Raw genomic sequence first — 15,569 nt, 5'->3', positions numbered from 1 at the left:
GTACCTCAGTCCTTTATGCACACACACAATATTAATTTAAGGTACTGTTTGATTTAAACAATAAAATAGACTTATGTAATTATATAAAATAATGGTAAATTTTCATGGCATATTGAACTATTTCAGTTAGGCTTAATTTTTGAACAGGAAAACTTTTCTTTAAGCCTCTTGCTAAGGTCCCTTTTCTTCCACTCTCCAGAGCCTCATGATTGCATTCTCTCTTTGTCTAGAATGATTTCTGCAATAGCTGTTTTCAAATCCTGCCACCTCACTGGAATGAGGTTTTCCAGAAAATACATTTCCAAGATTATTAAAACTTATTTGTTCTAAAGATTTTAAAACTTTTTAATATTAGAATGTTATATACATTCCTGTCCTAGTAAACAGAATAGGAATAATATCTTTTAGCTTTTTTGTTGAGTCAGTTATTCATGAGTATATTTACTTTTATTCTTTGTTCCTACTTTTATTCCCTCAGATACCCTTACTAAAGATAGGACCCCCTTTCCTTTCATTGCCACACTGATAAACAGTTCTTTTTAAGTTATAAAAACACTACATGTTCTTGAGCAAAATATAAACAGAAGGAAAAGGCACATAGTAAAAAGAAGTTCCATTCCTCCTGTCACACTATTGTTTCATATATATCCTTCCAGAAAGTTTTTGCGCTTATACAAACAAGCATGTATTTTTTGAGGTACAGTTGACATAATAGCATTATAGAGGTTGAGGTGTACAACATAATGTTTCAGTATATGTATATATTACAAAATGATTACCATAAATCTAGTTAACATCCCATCACAGTTAAAACTTTTTCTTGTGGTAAGAACTTTCAATATTTACTCTCTCAGCAAATTTTAAGTATAAATACAATATTGTTATTTATGATTATCATACTGTGTATTACATTCCCAGGACTTATTTATCTTGTAACTGTAAGTTTGTAACTTTTGACCATCTTTACCCATTTCACTCATCCCTGTCACCTGCTGCTGGCAACCACCAATTTATTTTCTGTGTCTATGAGTTTGGTTTGTTTTGTTTCTAGATTCCACTTAAGTGAAATCACAGTTTTTGCCTTTTTGGTCTGATTTATTTCACTTGACGTAATGCCCTCAAGATACATTCATGTTGTCACAAATGGCAGGATTTCCTTTTTTTATGGCTGAATATACAATTGTATGTATATATACACCCCACTTTTTCTTTATCCATTCATCAGTCAGTGGACACTTAGGTTGTTTCACTGTCTTGGCTATTACAAATAATGCTGCAGTGAGCATGATAGTTCATTCATATACTTCTTTGAGATGATTTTGTTTCCTTGGATATATGTATACCTAGAAGTAGAAATGCTTGTTCATGTGGTAGTTCTACTTTTCAATTTTTGAGGAGCCTTCATAGTGCCTGCACCAATTTACATTCTTAGCAATGGTGCACAAGGGTTCCCTTCTCTTCACAACCTCACCAGTCCTTTTGACAGGTGTGAAGTAATTCACACCTGTCAAAAGGACTGGTGAGGTTGTTTCTAGGTATTAGTAAAAAAAAAAAGTAGTTTCTAGGTTTGAAGTAAAACCTTGTGGTTTTGATTTGCATTTCCTGATGATTAGTGATGTTGAGGTCTTTTTCATGTACCTGTTGCCCATTTGCATGTCTTTGGAAAATTCTCTAATCAGATCCTCTGTCCACTTTTTAATCAGATTGTGTGGTGTTTTTTTTTTTTAAAGCATGTATTTTATGTTGCAATGTTTAGAAACTCAAGACTACTCTCAGGTTCAGTAATTTACTAGGACTTAATGGAATGCAAAAAAGCTGTTATACTCATGGTTATGGGTTATTACAGTGAAAGGATACAAGTTAAAATCAGCAACAGGAAAAGGCACATGGGGGGGGGGGGGGTCCAGGAGACTTCCAACACTGATCTGTCAGTGGAATTCTGTAGATAGCAGTTACTCCTCCCACCAATGATACATAACATACATAACATTATGCACATAACAATGATATGTAAGTATGGAGTATTGCTAAGTAAGTACACTTATACAAGCCTTAGTGTTCAGAGGCCACATAGACATGTCTGACCACCCACGTAAGTGATCTTAGTGTTTAGCCCCTCCAAAGGTCAAGAAGATGCCATATGGCCCAAAGGCCCCCTACCCCCATAAATTACCTCGTTAGACTGTCTGGTGTGTGTCCCAAGCCATCCAGGTAAACAAAGATCATCTTCACAGGCAGGATGTTCCAAGTTTAGAGGTTACCTCCCAGGTGCTTTGGGCAGTGTTAATCCTTTACTATATATATGTATACATAGGTAAAATCACCCTGTTTGAGGGGGCTTCTTTTTTAAGATTTTAATTATTTATTTGACACAGAAAGTGAATACAAGCAGAGGAAATGGCAGGCAGAGAGAGAGGGAGACGCAGGCTCCCCGCTGACCAATGAGCTCAATGCTGGGCTCTGTTCCAGGAGCCTAGGATCATGACTCAAGCTGAAGGCGGATGTTTAACTGAGCCACCCAGGTGCCCCAGAGGTGGTTGTTTAAATACAAATAGTATCATAATATAGATTCTGCAATTTGCTTCTTTTTAATAATGTATTGGACATATATTTCCAGGATAGTACATAGAGATCTTTATTATTAATTTTAGTTCATCAACATTCCGTTATAGTTTTATTCTTGCCCTTCGAAAACCTTTTCGGTTGTTTTCAGTTTTCCACCAAAATAAGCAATGCTTCAGGGAATATGGTGTGTTGAAAATCATTTACATTATGTGTAGAACACAATTTTTCTCTTTAGAAAACTTCTTGGGATTAAAAAAAAACAGTATGTAGTCTTTTAATACAAAGTACGGTACAAATTTTAGTTTTTAAGAAAGTATGTAAGTGATTTTAAAAAGTCTTAATATTTGTGTAGCCCCATCTGAATACAGATTAACAATTACATTGTTTGATCAATTATACTGAAGCATTTACTTTTGAAATTATGTGGAAGATAAATTTTCTCTAATGCCTAGCAGATGGGGAGTAATTTGTCAACTGCTATTGTTGAAATCAATATTTAAGTAGTATGTATGTATATTAACCAGCAAGCAAATTGTGTATAAAACATGCTTTAGAAGACAATAATATATTATTTTGATAAAGTGTATGTATTTTTTGAAAGAGTTACTTTTAGTTGTAAGATCTTTTATAACTTGGAAAGTGTTCTTTCTTCCCACCTGCCCTGTACCCCATAGACATGTAACAATCAATTTAGCTGTCCTTTATCAGTTAATTTTTCCCCTGCAAAGAGTGTTAATCATTTGGAATATGTTAAATGGGAGATACTGCAGAGTCTGTTGTGATTTATTTTTATTTTTTTAAAGATTTTATTTATTTGAGAGAGAGAACATGAGTGGGAAGGGCCCAGAGAGAGGGAGAAGCCAACTTCCCAGTGAGCAGGGAGCCTGATGCAGGGCTCCTCAATCCCAGGACCCTGAGATCATGACCTGAGCCGAAGGCAGACACTTAATTGACTGAGCTACCCAGACACTCCTCTATTGTGATTTATATAGTATTTTTAAAAATGTAACTTTTGAAATTTCTCTCTCTCTCTCTCTCTCTCTCTATATATATATATATATAAATTGCTAGTAGTCTTAGGCAGTTTTGTTCACTTGATTAGTGCTGAAATACATCTTTAGATACTGTTTTCCAATTATAAAAGATTTTATATTTCAAATACCTTAAATCTGTTGGGGGGATCTTTTGGTTATTCTTATTTTTGTTTATTTTTGTTCCTTATTGAGAGAATCTCAAGTACCATCTATATAGTATTTGATACTCTACTGTTGGGATATAATTAATACAGTTAGTGCCACATTACAAGATACAGTAAATACAGCAACAGGTAAAATATGACTATTCTTAATGAGGATATTATTTTTTCTCCCACAAGAGCAGCACTTTAAAGAGTTAGCTTATTTGCTTAAATGGATTACATATTTAATTTGTAATTACATTTTAAATTATATACTAATTAAATGTTTTTCTATACATTTTTATAGGCCCTGACTTTGTTGTTTGTGATGAAGGTCATATTCTGAAAAATGAAGCTTCTGCTGTTTCGAAAGCTATGAATTCTATACGTTCAAGGAGGAGGATTATTTTAACAGGAACACCACTTCAAAATAACCTAATTGAGTGTGAGTTAATATCTGCATTTATGCTGTAGTGTTGGCATTGCCTCACATATATTTTTGCCACTTTGCCATTTGCCTTTCTTCTGTCTAATATAGTCTTTGACTATGATCTGCGTAGGTCCATCTTAGTCTGCTGTGAAAGAATACCATACATTTGAAGTGGACTGCTTTATAAATATGAATGGTAAACCACAGTCAACAGGTGTGCTATTTTGAGTGTTCAAAAATAAACATTTGAATTTGAATTTGAAATCTAGAAAAATTACCAGAAGTCTTAATGATTGCTTTACAAATTCAGGAGATACTGTAACAAAATATATCTAATTCATGGGGAGGTACTATAGGAAATTGAAAAGAAATACCATGTGTGAATGTTTTAGGAATGTGGAGATGGGATAAGGAGAGCTGTGTTGAATCTGTATCAGCATAGAATTTGTGGAGACTGAGGACAGATGATGTGAATCCAGATAACTTGTGATTTTCTCTCATTTTCATATGTGTTAGTAATACTTAAAGAGGGAACATGAATTATTCAGCAGATAACAAATTGACATTTCCTATTGTAATCCATTGTAATAGTTTTTCGTTATTTTAATTATTTTCATTCCGTTAGTGTATGGTAACTTAACTGTTTTTTATTATTTGTAAAACTGGTTATTATTTTACTGTAACCTATATTTTATCTTTATTTTTATCTGTTCCAGTTTCCCCTTTTTCTGTTACTCCATTTGTAGAAATGCTACTTCACATTGCAAAAACAATAAAATATTAGTTAGAAGAGTATTATGATAACAGTGAAGAAAGCAAACCAGTGGTGTTTGCCAATGAAATTCACATCCATAGAAGTATGTTATACTCCCATGGAACTTTGCTTTAAGTGACATTGCATGTAGAGTTCAAGTTTTTGATTGAACTGCATTTAATTCTCATTATTATTCATGACTTTTTAAGGGCAATGCTATAATGAGAATATGTTCTATCTTACTGTTAAAATCTGATTACGTATTCTTTAGAATTTTCTAAGACAGTCCTTTGGATCCTATAAATATCAGTTTTGATGTAATAACTACTAATAAAATTATATTGAAATGGTGGAAAAAATGGTTATTTCACATTGTGGTCCTATGTAGTATAAGGCAGCTGATAACTGTTAAGGGCTTCTGGAACTAGATCAGTTAATATAAAGTTTGATATGATGGCTTATTACCTGATTTTATTATTTTGATTCAGTATCTATGTATTTTTCACAAGATCCTTTTGCTGACCATAAAATCATGGTTAGAATTATAGAATACTTGTTTTGTACTCTATATCTGTTACAGAGAATAGTGGATTAGAATAAAGTGTTCTTAGGTATTGTTTTTAAATATTCATGTCTAGAATTTAAGGATGGCTTTTATTTGAATTTCTCATCTGGTTTGGGTAATCCAGTTCCAGATCAGACTTAAAACCAATGTTTAGTCTATACACAGTTTGCTATTCTTCCTTTGTAGCTAATTCTGATGCTTCTGTGGCATTTGTTTTTGACATGAACATTTTATCAGAGAATTTTTCTGAGTCCCTTTTAGCCAGTATTATTATTAGTGAACTAATGTCTTCTCTCTTAGATCATTGCATGGTTAACTTTATCAAGGAAAATTTGCTGGGATCCATTAAGGAGTTCAGGAATCGATTTATAAATCCAATCCAAAATGGTCAGTGTGCAGATTCTACCATGGTAGATGTCAGAGTGATGAAAAAGCGTGCTCACATTCTCTATGAGATGTTAGCTGGATGTGTTCAGGTACAAATACATTCCATATAATAAAATATTATTACTGTTATCATCCCAAAATGTTTTCTGAATTTAATTATTTTGTGTTTTCTTTCCCATTTTTTCAGTATATAGTTTTATACTTAAACCTCCTTGCATTGTCTTCACAAGTTTTTGAAACTTTAAATTTTAAAAAAGAGTTCCATTTATAGCACAATTGATTAATTCATCCACCAGGTATATAGCTTCATATTTTAATATTTTAATGTTTAGAGTCCCCATCTTTAAGATAGAGAGTATGTAAAAGGAACAAAGCTATTATGATTAAGAAATTCCAGTGCTCACCCTAATTTTGTAGTAGAGTGGCATGAACCTCACTTATTTGAAATAGTTGTAGGAAGGCAGTTATGAATTGTGGAGGAGCTGTTTTTAATGTGATCCTGAAGAAACAGTTTTATTATTATGACACCATACACTAACCTGAGTGGGTTAATAGTGTTTACATACAGATATTTAGTCAATCTGTATTAATGAATAGAGTTGAGATTGAGCCAGCAGTTAGCAAATCTCAGAATCTGCACTTTTTCTTTAGACACTAGATTCTAATTGTAGCCACAGAGATGTAACAAACAAACCTGGGCTGTTCTTCTGGCTGGATATTCTACCCTCACATAAAGCAGTTATCCTTTTTGTTCAGGTTAGCCACAGGTACCAGCAGGTTCTCTGTTTTTGTATTGATGCCACCACCTAGACAGTATTTTCCTGGTTTAATGGTCATTTGTACCTAGAACATTAGTGTTCTTTCTTCTTGTTCATATAATTAAACGGTATCTAGAGTATGTATACATGGCTTCCTTTCTCAACTAGGTAAACAGTTTCCCAAAAGTTATGTGTTATCCTCTGGCACATCTTACCCAAAGGACAAACTAGACTGCATCAGAGATTGATTCATTGCTTTCAGTGTATGATTAAAGCAAGTCTTTCTTCCTAACACTGTTTATTGTATCCCCTATACGCCTTTTTTCTTTTTTTTCTGTATAGAAAAAACCATTTGAAAAAATAAATTACCCACTTGGTAATATGACCACTTCAATTTAAAATCTGTTTGGTATATTGCAGTGTCCTTTTACCAGTGCAACATATTGTGTAGTCATATGAACTATATTAACTACAATCATATAATGATGATTACATGATTGAAGAGGCTAAATATGTTTAAGAAAATGTTTTCTTGTATGTTTGGTACCCATTTCTTTATGTGTATCTTTTAGTTGCAAGCAATGGTGATTCTTAGAGCAGTCAATTCCTATCATATATTTAGGTTAACTAATTTCATTCTCTTTCTTATTAATTACAGAGGAAAGATTATACAGCATTAACAAAGTTCTTGCCTCCAAAACATGAATATGTATTAGCTGTGAGAATGACTCCTATTCAGTGCAAGCTCTATCAGTACTACTTAGATCACTTAACAGGTAATAAAGCACTTACTGTTTTTATCTTCAAAAGACATTCTTTTCCTGGTGAGTGTTGTTTTAGTAATTTTACCATGTAAGTTGTTCTTTTTCAGTTGTGCATTTGAACAAAATGGATATGTTCATCTTGTAAAGGCACAAAATATTTCTAATTTAAAAAACTCGGGGGCGCCTGGGTGGCTCAGTGGATTAAGCCGCTGCCTTCGGCTCAGGTCATGATCTCAGGGTCCTGGGATCGAGCCCCGCATCGGGCTCTCTGCTCCGCAGGGATCCTGCTTCCTCCTTTCTCTCTGCCTGCCTCTCTGCCTACTTGTGATCTCTCTCTCTGTCAAATAAATAAATAAAATCTTTAAAAAAAAATAAAAAAATAAAAAATAAATAAAAAAAAATAAAAAACTCGTCAGGGGCGCCTGGGTGGCTCAGTGGGTTAAAGCCTCTGCCTTCAGCTCAGGTCATGATCCCAGGGTCCTGGGATCGAGCCCCACATCGGGCTCTCTGCTCAGCAGAGAGCCTGCTTCCTCCTCTCTCTCTCTCTCTCTCTCTCTCTCTCTGCCTGCTTGTGATCTCTCTCTGTCAGATAAATAAATAAAATCTTTAAAAAAAAAAACTCGTCAAACTAAACTAAGGAACAAACTGGTGAAAAATCATATACAGTGTATTGGAGTAATGCCTTTAATTTGTAAAGAGCTGTTATTTCAGGAAAATTATTTGTGTAAATAATTCCATAAAAGAAAATATATAAAATTCCAGTATATTATTAAAAAATTGAATCACTGTAATAAAAGGCATATAAATCAAATCCATGAAATCATTTCTCATTTATCAAATTGACAAAGGTTGAAGGAAAAGAAGCAAAATGCAAGGCAGGATATATATTATGCTCCCAACATTATAGTAAAAACATACACAAATGTCTAACATAAACCAAAATGCTAACAGGAATTCTTTTTTTTCTGGATGGATTCATTATGAGGATCATCTTCATTATGAGGATCATTATGAGGATTCATTATGAGGATGGATTCATTATGAGGATTAAGCAACAGATATTTTTGTCTTATTCTTTTCTATGGGTTTTTAAAAAATACAATGAATAGTTGTTGTTTTATCATCAGTAAATTCATGTATTTGTGTGTGTCTGTTACTATATGCTCAAGGTTGTCACTGTTAAACTTAGTCTCTTTTTGGTCTGGAGTGAGATTTCTTTCTTGTCAGTCACCTTATTCTGGTACTTTTCCCAAGTGAAATGTCAGTTTTATTTAGAGGATACAGGTTAGAAAGTACCCATTGGCCGTTGTGGATAAAACAAATTATAAAAAATAATAGGGGGTGAAAGTGTGTACATGAATCTTAAAATGATACCTCATTTCATATCACTAGTTACAGTGATACATCTTATAACAGCAGTGCATTTTGTTTTGTTTTATTTTTTTAACAGCAGTGCATTTTAGAGAATAGGATAATGATGATGGTTCTCAAGAATAATTTTGCTTTGGGGAAAACAATTTGAATGTTAGTATTTTACAGAGCTGCTCCTTTGCTCTATTATAAACACATTTTTAGTGACTTTTAGAAGAAAGTCACTTGTAATGAGGCACACATTTTTATTTGTATATCAAAAACTGTTAGATTTAATGTGCCTTCATGTTTTGGATGACAGAAATTAGAGACAATGATTAAGAAACCAAGTGTACTCATCCCAGTGAGAGAGCTACTGTGTAGTTAAAGAAAAAAAGGGATGTCCAGAGCTATCTTTCATTAATGTATGAGTAACGAAGGGTACTAAATTTGGTCACTTAATTTAATTTTTTTTTTCATTGAAAATTTTGTTTTATCTTACTGAAAATGCCAGCCACAGTGTTTTCAAATATTAGACAATCACTTTTCTTTAGTAACCAATAGAAAGATGTTAATAGGTCATATATAGATTTTTAAAGTATATACTGTTGAGGGCGGTGCAATATTTAAGAACTAAGGGGGCCTTATTCATTGTGATTTTAATTGATAGCAAATATCTAAAGTACTAACTAATAAAAGCTTCTAAACTTTGTAAAGTATAATTGTTTTTAAAGTTTTTATTTAAATTCTGGTTAGTTAACATATAGTGGAATATTGGTTTCAGGAGTAGAATTTAGTGATTCATCACATACATATAACACCCAGTGCTCATTGCAAGTGCTCTCCTTAATACCCATCACGCATTTAGCTCATTCCCTGCCCACCTCCTTCCAGCAGCCCTCAGTTTCTTCTCTGTACTTAAGAGTCTCTTATGGTTTGCCTCTCTCTGTTTTTTTCCTCTTTCCCTTCCCCTGTATTCATCTATTTTGTTTCTTAAGCTGCACATATGAGTGAAATCATAGTATTTGTCTTTCTCTGACTAGCTTATTTCACTTAGCAAAATACACTCTGCCTCTATCCACATCCTTGCAGATGGTAAGATTTCATTCTTTGTTATGGCTGAGTAATATCTATCGTATATGCACACTGCATCTTAGATGTTTGGACTCTTTCCAAAATTTGACTCCTGTTGATAATGCTGTGATAAAGATGAGGGATCATGTACCCGTTCAAGTCAGTATTTCTGTATCCTTTGGGTAAATATATAATAGTTTAATTGCTGCATTATAAGGTATTTCTACTTTTAACATTTTAAAGAACCTGTTTTCCAGAGTGGCTGCACCAGTTTACATTCCACCAACAGTGTTAAGAGGGTTCCCTTTCTCTGCATCCTCGCAAACACTTGTTGTTTCCTGTGTTGTTAATTTTAGCCATTCTGAGTCGTGTGATGTGGAATCTAATCATGGTTTTGATTGTATTTCCCTGGTGATGAGTGATGTTGAGCATCTGTTAATGTGTCTGTTAGCCATCTGCTTATCTTCCTTGGAAAAATGTCTATTAATGTCTTCTGCCCATTTCTTAACTTCTTTTTGGAGGGTGTTGAGTTTGTTAAGTTCTTTATAGATTTTGGATACTACCCTTTATCAGGTATGTCACATGCAAATGTTTTCTCCCATACCATAGGCTGTCTTTTAGTTTTGTTGATTGTTTCCTTTGTTGTACAGAAGCTTTTTATCTTTTTTTTATAAGAAAATTTATTTATTTATTTTAGAGAACACTAGCGAGGGGAAGGGCTAGGGGAGAAGAAAAGAGAGAATCCTAAGCAGACGCCATGCTGAGCATGGAACCCAACATGGGGCTTGATCTCCTGACCCTGAGATCGTGACCTAAGCCAAAACCCAAGAGTTGGATGCTTAACCAACTTACCACCCGCATGCCCTGAGAAGCTTTTTATCTTGATGAAGTCCCAATAGTTCATTTTTGCTTTTCTTTCCCATGTCTCCAGAGATCTGTATAGCACGAAGTTGCTACAGCCAAAGTCAAAAAGGTTGCTGTCTGTATTCTTCTCTAGGATTGTGATAGTTTCCTGTCTTATATTTAGGTCTTTATCCATTTTGAGCTCTTTTTTGTTTATGGTACAAAAAAAGTGGTCCATTTTCATTCTTATGTATATAGCTGTCCACTTTTTCCAGCACCATTTTTTGAAGAGATTGTCTTTTTTTCCATTGGATATTCTTTTCTGCTTTGTCTCAGATTACTTGAACATATAGTTGTGGGTCCATTTGTAGGTTTTTCTATTCTGTTCAGTTGATCTTTGTATCTTTTTTTATGCCAGTACTATACTATCTTGATGGACTACAGCTTTATCCTATAGCTTGAAGTCCAGATTTGTGATGCCTCCAGTTTTGCTTTTCTTTTTCAGGGTTGCTTTGGCTTTTCAAGGTCTTTTGTGGCTCCATACAAATTTTAGGATTGTTTGTTCCAGTTATATGAAAAATGCTAGTATTATGATAGGGATTGCACTGAATGTGTAGATTGCTTTATATAGTATAGACTGTTTAACAATGTTTGTTCTAATCCATGAGAATGGAATGTTTTCCCATTTCTTTGTGACTTCACTTTTTTTTCATAAGTATTCTACAGTTTTCAGAGTACAAATCTTTTACCTCTTTGCTTAGGTTATTCCTAGATATCTTAGAGTTTTTGCTGCAGTTATAACTGGGATTGATTCCTCGATTTCTCTTTCTGCTGCTTGATTATTGGTATATAGAAATGCAACAGGTATCTGTATGTTGATTTTTTTATCCTCTGACTTTGCTGAATTCATGTATTACTTGTAGTGGAGTCTTTGGGGTTTTCTATATAGAGTATCATGCCATCTTGTGAATAGTGAAATTTTGCACTTTTTGCTCTTTTGGATGCCTTTTCTTTTTGTTGTCTCTTTGGGAGAATAGGACTTCCAGTGACATGTTAAATAATAACAGTGAGAGTGCACATCCCTCTCTTGTTCCTGACCTTGGAGGAAAAGTTCTCAGTATTTTGCAGCTGAGGATAATGTGAGCTCTGGATCTTTCCTGTATGGCCTTTATGATGTGGGAATATATTCCCTCTGTCCCTGCTTTGTTGAGGGTTTTTATCGAGAATGGATGCTCTGTTTTGTCAAATGCTTTTTGTGTGTCTATTGAGAGTATTATATGGTTCCTATCCTTTCTTTTATTAATCTGGTGTATCACATTGATTGATTTGTGCATATTGAACCACCCTTGTAGCTCAGGAATAAATCCCACTTGATCATGGTGAATGATTCTTTGAGTGTATGTGTTAGATTCCATTTGCTAGTATTTTTTTTCAGAATTTTTGCATCCATGTTCATCAGGGATATTGGCTTATACTTGGTCTTTTTTGTTTGTTTGTTTTTAAGATTTTATTTATTTATTTATTTGAAAGACAGAGATCAAAAGTAGGCAGAGAGGCAGGCAGAGAGAGAGAGGAGGAAGCAGGCTCCCCGTGGAGCAGAGAGCCCGATGTGGGGCTTGATCCCAGGACCCTGGGATCATGACCTGAACAGAGGCTGAACCCACGGAGCCACCCAGGCTCCCTGTTTTTTGTTTGTTTTTTTTTTAGTGGTATCTCTGTCTGGTTTTGAAAGCAGGGTAATGCTGGCCTCCCAGAATGATTTTGGAAGTTTTCCTTCCATTCCATTTGTTCGAACTAGCTGGAGAAGAATAGGTATTAACTCTTTTTTTTTAAATCTTTTTTTTCTTGATATTCAATTTTTATTTAAAGAGAACAGGTAAAAATAAGTAACTCGTCATTTCTATTCTCCAGGACAACTGCTATCTTTTTTTAAATTTATTTTTTATTTTTTTATAAACATATAATGTATTTTTATCTCCAGGAGTACAGGTCTGTGAATCGCCAGGTTTACACACTTCACAGCACTCACCATAACACATACCCTCCCTGATGTCCATAACCCCACCCCCTTCTCCCGACCCCCCTCCCCCCAGCAACCCTCAGTTTGTTTTGTGAGATTCAGAGTCACTTATGGTTTGTCTCCCTCCCGATCCCATCTTGTTTCATTTATTCTTCTACCCCCCTAACCCCCCATGTTGCATCTCCACTTCCTCATATCAGGGAAATCATATGGTAGTTGTCTTTCTCCGTTAAATTTTTTTTTTTAAGATTTTATTTATTTGACAGAGATCACAAGTAGGCAGAGAAGCAGGCAGAGAGAGAGAAAGGGAAGCAGGCTCCCTGCTGACAGAGAGTCCAGTGCAGGGCTCGATCCCAGGACCCTGGGATCATGATCTGAGCCGAAGGCAGAGGCTTTAACCCACTGAGCCACCCAGGCGCCCAGTGTTAACTGTTTTCTAAATGTTTGGTAGAATTCCCTTGGGAAGTCATCTGATCCTGGACTTACCTTTTTGGGGAGTTTTTTTGATTACTAATTGAATTTCTTTGCTCTCTGTTGATCTGTTCAAGTTTTCTATTTCTTCCTGTTTTGGTTTTGGTAGTTTATATACCCCTAGGAATTTATCCATTTCTTCAGACTGTCCAATCTGCTGGCATCTAATTTTTCTTAGTATTCTCTTAAAATTATATTTTTAGGGCGCCTGGGTGGCTCAGTGGGTTAAGCCGCTGCCTTCAGCTCAGGTCATGATCTCAGGATCCTGGGATCGAGTCCCACATTGGGCTCTCTGCTCAGCAGAGAGCCTGCTTCCCTTCCTCTCTCTCTGCCTGCCTCTCTTGTGATTTCTCTCTGTCAAATAAATAAATAAAATCTTTAAAAAAATTATATTTTTATATTGGTGGTTGTGATTTCTCCTCTCTCACTTGTGATTTTATTTATTTGGGTCCTTTCTGTTTTCTTCTTGGTAAGTCTGGCTAGGGGTTTATCAATTTTATTAAAATTTTCAAAGAGCTCCTGGTTTCATTCATCTGTTCTGCTGTTCTTTTTTGTTTCTATATCATTATGTCCGTTCTAGTATTTGCCGTTTCCCTTCTTCTGCTGGCTTTAGGCTTTATTTGCTATTTCTTTTCTAGCTTTTAGGTTTAAGGTTAGGGTTTTTTTTTTGTTTTGTTTTTTTTTAACAATCACATAAGAAAGCATTTATTTGAGGTTTTTTTTTTGTTTTGTTTTTTTTTAACAATCACATAAGAAAGCATTTATTTGAGGTTTAACATGAAATAAAATTTGTATAAACAAATCCACACTGAGTCATAACACAGATAGCAAAAGACAAAGTAAAAACAAAGAAAACTAATTGGCGGCTATATACAGTTGGACACAGTTGTGTCTTGTACACTAGAAAGTCTTTTACAAAATGATCATCTTAGATCAACAGAAGACCAATCTTCAATGTCGTCCTCCAAGATGGGTTAACTTTAGCAATTTCCTCCAATGTCCTCCTTTAGTATGGCTGGTAATTGTTTTGGTGATTGCCACCCCCTTGAGATGCCTTGCCCTAAGTGCTCTGTTGGCCACTGTAGTCTGCATATCCCTGTCCATATCCATAGTTCCCATAGTTATACCCAGTATAATCATAGCCGCCATAGCCACTATAGTTTTGATCACCACCATAGGCACTATTGTAATTTCCATATCCTTGATCATAATAGTTATTAAATCCTTGGTTCCAGTTTTGGCCCTGACCTCGTCCACGACCCCTAGTGCCGCCTCGTCCACCAGCTGCAGCGCCTCTTCCTCCTTTCTGCTGCTGCTGTTGCTGCCTGTATACCTCTTTGGGTTGTGCAACTTTGATTTCACACTTCCCAGAACCGATTTGATGATATCTGCTTTCTAACAATTTCTTTACTGGCTTTTCATCTGTATATGTAATAAAACAAAAATCCTCTTCTTTCGTTTGTTTTTGTATCCATGGGAAGTTCAATATTTTCAATCTCTCCAAAGGCTCCAAAATATTCTTTAATTTGTTCTTCAGAAGTATCTGGGCTCAATCCACCCACGAAAACCTTTTTGGGCGGTTCTTTCCCTTTTAAAGCTCTGGCCCTTTTGGGGTCTATCAATTTGCCATCCAGTTTGTGTTCTTTCAGTTCCAAAACCTTGTCAACAGTAGCAGCGTCTTTGAAAAGCACAAATCCAAATCCTCTCGATCTTCCGGTCACCGGGTCTGTCTTAATCATACAGTCCACCACTTCCCCAAACCGGGACAAGTACTCAGTCAGGTCTTTCTTGCTCGTATCCCAGCTCAAGCCTCCAATAAACATTTTACCGTCATCCTGCTTGCTGGTTCTTGCTCGCGTTGATCTTGGATCCCTCTGCGAACTCCTCTATGTTGCTGTACTCGTTCATGTCTTCCATGGCGGCGGAGCTGTCGGCCGGGGGGTGCTGGCGTGCATCCGGGTCGTGGCGGCAGCGGCGGCGGAGCGTTGTATGGAGCTGGATTTAAAATGGCGGCGGGAGAGCTAAGGTTAGGTTTTTATGTTTGAGACTTCCTTGCTTCTTGAGGTAAACCTGCATTGCTATATACTTCCTTTTATGACTGCTTTTGCTGCCTCCCAAAGGTTTTGGACTGTCATGTTTTCATTTTCATTTGCTTCCATGTATTTCTTTATTTCTCCTTTAATTTCCTGGTTAACTCATTCATTCTTTAGTAGCATGTTCTTTAACTTACATATATTTGTGTTCTTTCCAAATTTTTTCTTGTGGTTGACTTCAAGTTTCATAGTATTGTGGTCAGAAAACATGTATAGTATGATCTCAGTCATTTTGTACTTGTGGAGGCCTGATTTGTGACCTAGTCTGTGATCTCTTCTGGAGAATGTTCCATGTGCCCTCGAAAAAAATGTGTGTTT

The 15,569-nt window shown here is 35.4% G+C and overlaps 1 protein-coding gene and 1 pseudogene across 6 annotated transcripts in view; one reads left to right on the top strand and one right to left on the bottom strand.

Moving 5' to 3' along the window:
• ATRX (ATRX chromatin remodeler) overlaps nt 1–15,569 on the top strand; it is a 296,636-nt gene that overhangs the window by 186,042 nt on the left and 95,025 nt on the right. For all 6 annotated transcript variants that reach the window (XM_045994716.1, XM_045994715.1, XM_045994713.1 and 3 more), the window contains 3 exons: nt 4,050–4,187; nt 5,792–5,967; nt 7,295–7,412. In XM_045994716.1, the coding sequence (XP_045850672.1) occupies nt 4,050–4,187; nt 5,792–5,967; nt 7,295–7,412 (432 nt within the window). The remainder of the gene's footprint in view (nt 1–4,049; nt 4,188–5,791; nt 5,968–7,294; nt 7,413–15,569) is intronic.
• LOC123934547 lies at nt 14,143–15,086 on the bottom strand (annotated as a pseudogene).

Source organism: Meles meles, chromosome X (assembly GCF_922984935.1).
Source record: "Meles meles chromosome X, mMelMel3.1 paternal haplotype, whole genome shotgun sequence".
Taxonomy (NCBI): Eukaryota; Metazoa; Chordata; class Mammalia; order Carnivora; family Mustelidae; genus Meles; species Meles meles.
This window is presented reverse-complemented; position numbering and strand designations above follow the sequence as displayed.